This window comes from Anoplolepis gracilipes, chromosome 2 (assembly GCF_047496725.1).
Source record: "Anoplolepis gracilipes chromosome 2, ASM4749672v1, whole genome shotgun sequence".
In the NCBI taxonomy this organism is placed as follows: domain Eukaryota; kingdom Metazoa; phylum Arthropoda; class Insecta; order Hymenoptera; family Formicidae; genus Anoplolepis; species Anoplolepis gracilipes.
Window position 1 is genome coordinate 10,578,452 of NC_132971.1, and position 11,845 is coordinate 10,590,296.

At 28.4% G+C, this 11,845-nt stretch overlaps 1 protein-coding gene across 3 annotated transcripts; it reads left to right on the top strand.

The window, feature by feature from the left end:
• The first annotated feature begins 313 nt into the window (after nt 1-313).
• Ap-1sigma (AP-1 complex subunit sigma-2) lies at nt 314-10,998 on the top strand. 3 transcript variants are annotated; one of them, XR_012048496.1, is made up of 7 exons: nt 316-554; nt 626-804; nt 926-1,034; nt 1,144-1,281; nt 5,771-7,013; nt 7,094-7,380; nt 7,556-10,998. XR_012048496.1 is itself a non-coding variant. In XM_072910498.1 (5 exons), exons 1-5 carry the CDS (start codon nt 552-554, stop codon nt 7,598-7,600), a joined length of 474 nt encoding a protein of 157 aa, XP_072766599.1. In that variant the 5' UTR covers nt 314-551; the 3' UTR covers nt 7,601-10,998. The 3 variants fall into 3 exon arrangements, 1 of the variants encoding a protein (XP_072766599.1); XR_012048494.1 differs by having other exon boundaries at nt 5,771-7,380; XM_072910498.1 differs by lacking the exons at nt 5,771-7,013; nt 7,094-7,380 and having other exon boundaries at nt 314-554.
• The last annotated feature ends 847 nt before the right edge of the window (nt 10,999-11,845 follow it).

Consider the following 11,845-nt stretch of genomic DNA (forward strand, 5'->3'; position numbering starts at 1 on the left):
TAATATTAAACGACATTTTTAAAATATGATTTTGATTGTACTTGATTGTTTTAAATTATTTTCCCTCGGATCGTTTATCTATTTATAATGTATTTTAATAGTTCAATTAAGATTAAAATATTTTACTATTTGTAGTTTAATTATTTGTATAATTAAATTACATAATTTTTACGTAATCATTTCAATTTATAAGCATTTTCGAAAATGCTTGACTGTCATTGGTCAATTTGCTTGCGACCTTACGTTCTACGGCCATTGTAGATGACCCAATACGCTAGTGAGCAGTCATGACGTGCGCTTAGTACGCAGGCGCAACTTTATCCCCACGACCGCCCGGCGAGAGTCTCCGATCCAACATGTCGTTGTAAGCCATTTATTCGATTAAGATTTGGATTCTCGAACGGGACAAATTCGGGGCTGGTGTGATTCTGAAAAAGTGCGCACGAATAATTCGTACGAATGTCGTCGATCGTTATTTAATTGGTGTTGAATCGTGAAAGATAAAGAACTGTGAGACGCAAGAGAGAAAGAAACAACAAGGTCGAGGCAACATGGTAAGTTTTATTCGTCAAGTAAATGTACGTAATACAGAATCGTCGTGACGATTTATTAATCGTTGTTGCAGATGCAATTTATGTTATTGTTCAGCCGTCAAGGGAAGCTCCGCTTACAAAAGTGGTATGTCGCGCATCCGGATAAGTTGAAAAAGAAAATCACCCGCGAGCTAATAACTACGATACTCGCGCGCAAGCCAAAAATGTCAAGTTTCTTAGAATGGAAGGACGTTAAAGTTGTCTATAAGAGGTACGTCATTTTGCGCGCACACAATTGATAATTTATTGTTGTTGAAATTTTACATTTTGCAAATGTGTGAACAATTCGTTTTTTTTTTATTTTTTATAAAAAAAATTTATTCACTTCACAGATATGCAAGCTTGTACTTTTGCTGTGCAATTGAGCAAAATGACAATGAATTACTGACTTTGGAAATTATACATCGATATGTTGAATTATTGGATAAGTATTTTGGCAGTGTGAGTATATTTATTAAAATAAGAAATGTTGTAATGTATTTTTATATACAGTGCACATTGTAATTTGTTATCCAATTGTAAAATTATAATGGAATTATAATATTAATAGGTATGCGAGTTGGACATTATTTTCAATTTCGAAAAGGCATACTTTATCTTAGATGAATTACTTGTCGGTGGAGAGATTCAAGAAACTAGCAAAAAGAATGTATTGAAAGCCATTGCTGCGCAGGACTTACTACAGGAGGTTAGTTACGGGGATGTACCCCTTGAATTGTAATACATTTTAATTTATTAACGGCTCGAGGTTGTACACACATACAGAGAGTTTTTTTTTATAGCCAGATTTGGTTATGAGAGAGATATTTTTAGATCATTTTATCTTGTTATATTGCTTCATTTACATTTAACAAATTCAGAACTCATTTAGCAGAACTATATTCAGGTGAAAAGAGTACAAATGGGAATTTTGTATTTGCATTATTGTATATAATCAATATTTATTGATTATAAATTAAAGCGATCTCTATTGCTCTTTCTTGCTACCCATGTGTCGTTTTCATTAAACGATTATGATATTGCAAGAATCAAGCATGCATAAAATCTATTTGAGCTAGGTGTATATATAGTTAAATTCTCCTTTCACTTCTAGCTTTTTCAAATTTAGTTTCTTTTTTACAATATTAATATATATTTTGATAAAAAAAATTATATATGAGAAATATTAAGAATCAGTATTAAAGCAATTCTATTTGATATATAATCACACTTACGTATTATCTATTAAATTTTGAAATTTATTTAACACCTAGTAACAATAGATTTGTAAAGATATAGAAATGAATAATATTACAGGACATGCATGAAGGCATTTAAAGAGATTAATAATTGCCTCTACAAAATAATTCGAATTTTCTATTTGCTTTAATCTTGCCTGTCTTCTTGAATATACACAATTATCTATAATAATGTACATATACCTTTTTATATAGCATATTATATCAGCTTTTGTTGATAATTTTCTGTGTGTTGTAATATTTGATGTTGCACGATGTGATCAAACAATATGTTAGCCACATTGAGTCTATATGTGTGTGTGTATATGTGTGTGTATATGTACCTGTGTGTGTATATATACAAACACATACACATATATTTATATATATAAATGTTGCCTGTATATATGGTATGTACATATTTATTATACACACTATGTTTATGAATTATTTCACACGTGCTCTTTTGCATACATAATGTGTATATATATAATTTGCATTACAGAATGTGGCAGAACCACATAATTTTCCTTCTTCTATGTGTTATTTTTCTTGTCAATTGTGCAAACGTCAATATGGATTGAGATGGTTTCAAAATTAATAATTCTTTTTGATTTTTTTTTTTGTACTTTATGAATGCTTTTGTTCTGAATATAACATTCAACTATTCTATATGACCAACTATTCTATCTTTTATTAAGCATGAGCAATATCTACAATGTGTGCTGTTACATATCGATAAAAAATTGTAAAATATAACAAGCTTAAATGTTAAATATTTTCCTAGAACACAATTTCGGACATGCTTACGCTTCTCGTTTAATCTTTATAAAGGAGCATGTATATTGTTAAATTTAATTTTTATTATTGATAAATATTTAAATATCTATGCATAATAGTATATTTATATATAGTGTGGGTACTATGTAGTATTGTTATGTAATTTATATACGACCAAAAAAATAGTTTTAAAACAGACATTTTCTCAAAATCTGCATTTACTAAGACATACGTAAGAAAAGTGTTGGTTCGATCTAAATTTTTGAATTTTTAGTAATCATAATTTAAATGAAAAAAAGTACAAAAAAAATATCTTTATTATCTGCTGAAGAACATTTTTATTCAGTGAAGACACAATATATATTTTATATAAAATTTATGCAATAGGTAGAGTTTACTTGAGTTTACTTATCTGTCTTGTCAAACGACATATAATTTTAAACTTATTTTCAATCTGCATGATTACACATATATGTGAAATTACTTTTCATATATAGGAAGTTGTTTAAATACTAATAAATTTGAAATCATAGGAAAGCAAATTGTTATGGAATAAAATTTGCAGATTAAAGATACATTTATTTGCATAGCTGTTGAATTGATGATACAAATAAATGAAACTATAAAATGAAAAGCAAAGTAATAATTTATATTCTACATTAATGTAACGTTACGATAATGTGTATATTATTTGAAATTTCTAAATAGATTATAGCAGTAATGAGTGAGAAAAGTTTCTTTAATATTTCATTCTGAATTAGAATTTTTGAAACTTTTTTAATTATTGAATTGTATATTACATTATTAGCGTATATTATTTTTTATGATAGGCCATATTTAAAAATAATCATCGTAGAAATAATATGAAGTGTCATTATTTTTCATTCTAGTCTATTGTTAGATTTTTTTGACAGAAAGTTACTTCTTTATAGAAAAATGTACATGATACCGTACATAAAGTTTTTATAACTCAAGAAAAATATTTTTAAAAAATATTACAGTTTGGTAGAAAAAAATAAAAAACTTTTTAATATTTTTTATGGCTTTATACACAACAATATTTGCTATTTTTCTTACTTATGAATGATATTGCTATACACATATGATGTGTCCTCATAATGCATAATATTTCTAAATATTGATATTTCATGTAATAAACATAATATTAAACAGACTTAAATATTATTAATATATCAAGAATTTCACAATCTTGCTTTAAAAATAAAATTATGTATTACATTTTTAGTAAGTTAATCGTTTTAACAAATTACAAAGAATTGTTGTTTAAAGTTAAAATATTAAAATTATCACGAATTATGAGAAATATTAATTGAAAAAAACCTTCATTAATAATAATACATGTAAATGTTTATAAAAGAAGGAATCAAACTATTAATAATACGTATACTTTCGTGTTATTTTTTCTTTAATACTATAACATGCTTTATGTAGGAAAAATGATACAAAGGGGGTCCCTATTAAGATTTTCATAATATATAGTGCACAATATTTTATTATTGTATTGTATAAGTTATTATCTAGACAATATTTAAATTGTGTATCCAAAAATTTGAGTGCTTTATGTCTTCGTATTTATGGTCTAAAAATTTTAAACCACGTGCATGATGTGATATTGGACAGAATGACATTAAATATTCTTAAAGCGAATGAGAAGAATTGTTACTAATAATCAGACTGCGAATTTGTTTAATCTACTGCTCGAGCATGGGTGACAGTCGTTATGCTGACGGGCGGAAAGAGCAGAAAGCGGAAAAAAATTGCGAATGCGGTAAAAGATATTCGCGCCCTTTGTATAACGGCTGTCATCGAAAATCGAGTGGGTGAAAACTCATTCGTGATCTTCCATTAACTGCCATATGATTATATGTTTATCGAATTTATACAAAAGCATGGCACCAATGCAATGATTTATGCACTAAGTACCTTTTGAAATAAGAATAAGATAATAATGATGTTAACGTATTATTGCCATATTAATATCTTAAATTTATTCACTATATTCGGATCTAGATTAATTAATTATTCCATAGATATGATTATGTGCGACACACAGCACTAGAAGTAGAATAAATGAGAAGTGTATTACTACGTATATGTTGCCGTTTATAGAGTGTTGATATGTACATGTGTGTGTATGCCTTCAAATCTAATAAATACTTTTCAACAATTGTATTCACTTTGTAACATTTGTCTCGTATATTTTTTCCAAATGATGTATCACTTATAAGAGAACGGCGCACTTTTATAAATTTAAATTGCCTTCAAACCGATGTGTATCGATAAAGCATGATCCCAGCAGGAATCATCCTCTCAAGCTGTTGCATCGGTTTTTCCCGGGACCCGAGAAAAGTGCCGGTAAAGTTTTGAGGAGTTAGGGGTACACTTGTCGTATGATAAAATTTTCTAGCGTGTTGATTGGCTTCGGGATAGAAAAACCGGCCCTTTTTTCGGGTCCCCGGGAAAAACGGATGCAACAGCTTGAGAGAATGATTCCTGGGACCATGCTCTATCGATACATACTGATTTGAAGGCAATTTGAATTTATAAAAGTGTGCCGTTTTCTTGTTAGCTTTACTCTTCAAGAAAATATTAAATTCCAGAAAGTTTACATAGTCTCATAAATAAAACGTCATCAATTTTCTTATGCAAAATATAAGATACTTAAATATGATGCCATTACTAAGAGTTATTATATAATTAAAATGATTGAAAACAAAAAATTGTACTTTTATTAAAAGAATTTACAGCAGATATAGCTATTTGAGAAAATCATTTTACATATAGGTTTTTGAACGAAATAAGGCGTCAAATTGTAAATTGTAAATAAAAACAAAGTACGCATAAATAACAATAGATTATTATTAACAAAATATGTTTGTTACCACTGTAACACTCTTCAAGATTTTAATGTATAACTTGTAGAACGAATACTACAATAAGACTCTTGTGTGTAGAGAGAAAGAGAATGAGCAGTGAGATTGTACATGTGAATATGTGATTGAATGTGTGATTTGTAATATCTTTCTATATTATAATCCTTTAAATGATTTGTATGTAATGTAATATTGCACAGTATCATATATGTTAAGTCCATGGTAAATAGGGACAAAGTAGAAGTTTAGCGAAGACTAGTTAGTTTTTCTTTGTTTGTTGTGGAAGGACGAAGCTGTGGAAGGTGCTCTGCGGGAGATAGGGCTTTTATAGGTACCCTATTGTTTGCATGAGCTTCACGGACAAAGTATCGACCCACACGATCAACCGAAAGACCAGAAAAGGCTTATCCGCTGCATGATGCCATTACGACTCTACTATATAAATACATAAAATTTCAAGTCAACTTTATACTAGTCATATGCAGGACGTTTGAGGCATCGTGCATTTTCTTTCGGTTGTAAGCTCTTTGACGAGAAATTGATCTTTCTGCGTGATGAAAATTCAATTTGGAGATTGATAAAGAAAAATTGAAAAAAAAAAATACTTATTTTTTTCTTATTTGAAAGCCTTGATTGTCAATATAAAGTTTATAATATTTATATAATATTTATAAAATTTATAGTATCGTGAGAGTTAAAATTCTGTCTTTGATCATCAAAGTGCATACAGATTTAAATCAAATAAAATATAAAATTGCATTAACCTATTTAGAAGTTTGAGAAACCATTTAAAGAAGATACAAAAAAATCGATTATTTATTTATGATTCGCAGATTCATTACTTAGAGCAAATAGTATACTACTCTTACAGTTGGCTAATTTATTAGCTTCTAGTGCTTGAAGTCGAGAGAAAATGTGCACGATACTTGGAGCATTCTCTGTATATGTTAATATATTTTTATATCGAGAAAAGAAAGTCGTCTCTTGCGTATAAAACAAAATGTTATGTTACTAACCAAAGGCTGAACTATATAGTTTTTAAATCTTGATTATAACTTTTAACATACATCTCGATAAGTAAGCGACGACAGTTACCCCAACGTACTTTAATCTTCAACTGTGGCAATAAAATTATTCTGTATATTAGTAAGTTATTTTTACAAAAGCATTGTTACACATGTGCTATACTGAAGTGCGTCGGTATTTAGGCAATTATTATATATAGAATATATATTTCTTACGTACTTCTATCTACTTAAAAAACACTATTTTAATTATTGCAAGTAATTCGAAACTTATCTTTATATACTTTATATATGTATATACACCCATATATTAAGCATCGTCAATTTTTAACGTATTAATGTATAATTAATTATACATTAAGTGTAAATCTAGTAATAAATATATCGAACGAAATTTTTACATTGTAAATATTATATGAAAACGAGCGCGTATACAACACCTTGTCTTATTAGCCTACGTTATCAGTTAAACAAACTCAGATGGAGATAACACACTCGATTAAGGTATCTCAAGTTTGTTGTTGAAGTTAATTAAGAAATAGATATATTTGCGAAACAAATTTTTTGTTAGCTATTTTTTTTAGCTGGATATTTCTTGTTATATATAAGCTGTCTCGCGCGATGTGAGCATATTGGGCTGAATATCGCATCCAATTTTGTCTTATCTTGTTGAAGAAAACAACACTCCGCAATTCGACACACGTTGCATGTAAAATAGGCAATTTTTTTTATTAGCGCTTAAGATTTCAATCGAGACAATCAATAAACATGCGCTTTGTGTGCCCACGCGAGTAAAGTCACTTGGTTATATGAAAAGGGTTCAGTTCACCATTTGAAGCTGCATCAAGAAGAGAATTTTATTATGCAGTAGGTACGTGTACGTTTATATATATACATATATATATGATATATATTTTTTCATTCTATCTTTTTTCGTAATGTGTTTATAAAGTGCAGCGTCAAAGTAATTGATCCCTGTTCATATTATTTGTTAGAAATTTTTCGAGCATGATGTCAATGAACTTATTCACTTGTATGTGTTACAGGAGGAGACTCCTCAAGGATTCTTCGAGGATCATGGATTGGGATAATATTCTTTAAAACAATACTTTGGCGTGCTTCGTCGTAAGTTTATACATTCCCATAATTATACTTTATTCAATTTCATGTTTACATCATGATTCATACTTGTTGTTACAAGAAATGCAGACTTTAGAAAAAGGCTATATATATATATATATGTTTTGCGTGCAGATACATATATACAATTATCAAATTTGTTATTTTACCAATTGCGTCAGATAATATAAATCACAGAAGTTTTAATATTTTTTTAGTTAAGAATTGCTTTTAAATGTGAATTTTTTTTTTAAACACCCACCGTCAGTTACATTTATACAGTTCTAATGAATTATCAATAGAGTAACATTGTACGTGTTCTATTATAGACACAAATTTCTTATCTACTCTCTATTCATCTTTATTCTACACGTCTCTCTAAAGCGATATCATATAATTGTCAGTTTGAAAATCGCTAGGCTCTATTTATTGAGCGAAAAAAAATGAAAATTTTGCAATTATCTATGTAACATTTTCAAATTTTTTTTATCCCATTTTTTTGTTCTTTTTGCACATAACAGGAGATAATTTCTTATGAAAATTTTATATAATGATACTAAATGTTATGTGAAAGATAAAAAAATTACATATTAATACACACATTTTCATATGAAATGTTTTCGACATATAATTTATTTATACACAGTCACTCTTGTTATAACGTAATTTGTTGTTAATTAGATATCGTATATTCTGTATTACTTATTGTTAATATATCGTTAATGAAATTATGGATGTGTTTCCTTGAATTTGAAATATAGATATCCTATAATAAGAGTATCCGGCACACATTTTTAACCAATATTAGAAAAAAAATGGGATATGTAATCTGTAATAATAAGGATATATTCTAGTTGAAATTAAAAAAATACGTAGCCTGTGATGGAGAGAAAAATAGGAATCGGTAATTGCATAAATTCTTTAACGATGATAGAGTTATCTTCATTAATGAATATATATTGAAGTTTGTCAAGCGTGAGTAGTTTTGAAAGAGACTAAAAAATTAAAGAGTCACGAAAATAGCATTGAAATATCATGTCAGTGAAAACTATAAATTTAACTAACATAAATTACTAATATAAATTAGTTTTGAAATTTAGCTTAAACCGAATACATTTCTCTCTGTAGATCTGTACGATTTAAATATTGACTCTGCTAATCTATATCACGTTTTTAGTATGCACTCATCTGCATCAGTTTATCGAGCCGTGCAACATATTTTTTAATGCCATGTTTCGATATAATTGACATTTTTCTAAACGTTTGTCGAATGAATCGCTCAAGTGCGATTTTATAAGTTGTCGATCCTAAATCACTTAAATTTATCAGATTGGATTATTTATCGATTGAAAGTTTGCCGAAAGAAAATCAAATATCGCATGTCTACTATCGACTCTTGTTTTTTTCTGATAGATCCAGGCTCGTTTAGAAGTATTAATATAGCTGTGTATTGTTTTTAACTCTTAACTATGTAAAGTGGAATATTATATGTAAGTTTAACATTATTCGTTATATTATTAGTTATTTATTCGAAAGATTGCTTCGATCTACATTTTAGGAAGAGTTCCATTCTCCTCGTAATTTTTTTTTCTTTTTCTTCTTGCTTCATTTTCAACGCTTATGAATTTTTGTCCCGTCAGAGACCGCACGGAGAATGCCACTCTTTTTGTGTGCTTCTATTTTAGTTTTCGTAAAAATTCCTGCACAGCCGAAATTTTGACTTTATCACACTATATTTTGCTCTATATATTTCGCATATTCATTAATAACAAATATATTTTAATCTGTTTTATTGTTTTCTTTCATACAAAAAAATCTGTAATTTAATAATTATATAATTTTTTAAATAAAAAAATACCTAATATTTATTATTTTGTTATGAATAATTTATTTTTTCTTTATTATTTCACAAAATGATATGTGATTTTTCGCGCCACGATCATAGTTAAGGGTTAAAGAATCTTTAGCTTAGCGTTTATTTTAATATGATTGTATTATCGCATACGTGTGTGACAGCGATACAAGTTTTAGTTAGGTTACTTGGCAATAGTTTATATTAGGAAATTTTAATGCGACATATAAATATATATATATATATATATATATATATATATATATATATATATATATTTATATGCCGCCTCCTTCCTCTCCTATATGCTTATTAAAGAGTTACATTTGATCGTGTATTTTTATGAAGCTTAAAGCGTGTATACGTGTAGCAAGATTTAAGAAGAGTTATCAATTTCCGTATCTAAAACAGTTGTTAAAATTAATCGAGATATTCTATAACATGAATGTTTGCACCGTTGTAAAATGTGCAATTGAAGTATACTAATGTGTATAAATTGAAGATCTCGATTTGTGCATTCATATTAAAGTACTTTTCATATTAAAGATCAGACAATAAGTTAAGCATATTCCTAAATATTCGCCTGTGTAATATTTATACGTTATCACTTATATATATATATATCCTATACATATCGAATAACATAAATATAATAGGATCTAATTTAAATCCCGCTAAAGATATTGGTTCACGTTTTTTAAATAAACCTTTTCATTTATAAAATGTTATTATTAAACATAATTATTTCTTTTTAAATATTGAAAAAGTGATATATCTTTTTTATTCAATTTTCCTCTTTTACAGATGTACATATACATATATATATATATATATTGAAATATAATTTTTGTCTTGTTATTATAGTATAAAAATTGAATTTAAAAGAAAGGGAAGAATATAATATTGTTACACACATGATATAAAAAATAGTTTGAGATATCTTATACCCACACACATTTATTACAACTTGATTAAGCGGGATGTACTATATATACATATATACATATACGAATATCAACAGTTAGAAATAAAGCGTTTAATTCGCGGCAACACATTTAAAATTATCCCAAATTTAATACTGTTTTATATAGTATATCTTTTATTTTTCGTTATGTAATCGTCAAAGCATACTTATGTAACAATCTAATATGCTCATTAGAGCATCAACTAACAAGGGACGTAACATTTATCCTTGCACCTTTGTAATTACATAATTAATCTGCGTAATACAATCGTAAATGTCACATTCGATTGCATTTAAGCTTTTGAATTCTGTGAAGTGACACAACGTGTACATATTTTATCAGACGCGAATCAAAAATAGTTAATAAGTTATCTTTGTTGCATCCCTGCGTCCTTGATACTAATGTTTGATGAAACGACAGGATTATAGAATAAGACTTTATCGATGTTAAGAATGTGAAATATGTATTATGTTAAGGCCAAATGTTGCATTGACACAAAAGACGATGCTTTGTGCTCCGTCCACAAATAAAATCTATAAAAACAGACGACATATCAATTGTGTCTGCATTGTTTTATTATTTTATCGAATAATCTCAAAATTATTTCTATTTAAATAAAATGCAAAATGCATAATAATATCTCTTTGGAAAAATGATAATTTTTCACGCAGCAAGAAGGAAAATATTGATTACAATCTTATTACTATTATCTTTGTTTCAATACGTTTCGTAAAACAGTAATAAAGATATCAGATCATGCATTAAAGATTAAAGATTAAAGATTGACTAATCAAAACAAGATGAGGAGCTAAATTTTTTTCTTCCGATTGATAAAATTTCAATCTCAATCTTCAACGCATAGTCTTCTGATACACTGGTTAATAATATGCTGTTGTCATATACTTTTGACGTATTTAATTTTTTACATTTTAATATTTAAGGAAGAGATGGTGTGTACTTTTTTGCAAAATTTCCAGAGAAAATTGTAAGGCGAAAAGAGAGGAGAGCGAGGGCCTCGACACATTCTGTTTTGCGTGCAATCGTATACACAATACACGCTTGAATTTACGCTCTAAAGCGCTAAAACTGTCATCGAAATTAATGATACGTTTCTAACACGCGCGACTCGCGCGTATAATTTAGATGCGTGCGCATGATTACAACGGTATATATAGTTTATAATAACGAATACGAACAGTTGGAGATGCACACATTTAGCGCGTCTCTCCCTCCCCCACAGTTATTGAAATTTAAACCCCGTTTCATTCACGTTCGATCGCACAATAGAACCGCGCGCGGCGAGATATAACTTCATAATGTCCATCAATGTAGCCATGTGCGGCAGACGGTTTAATGAATACAACGGACGTGACAGGGATGTGAAAATGCGTGCCACTCTC

Bases quoted from the DNA above. Each gene is read 5' to 3' on its own strand.
- Ap-1sigma (XM_072910498.1), top strand. The intron at 1,035-1,143 runs GTGAGTATATTT...TAATATTAATAG, and splicing joins TGGATAAGTATTTTGGCAGT to GTATGCGAGTTGGACATTAT. The intron at 1,282-7,555 runs GTTAGTTACGGG...TATGTGTTACAG, and splicing joins CGCAGGACTTACTACAGGAG to GAGGAGACTCCTCAAGGATT.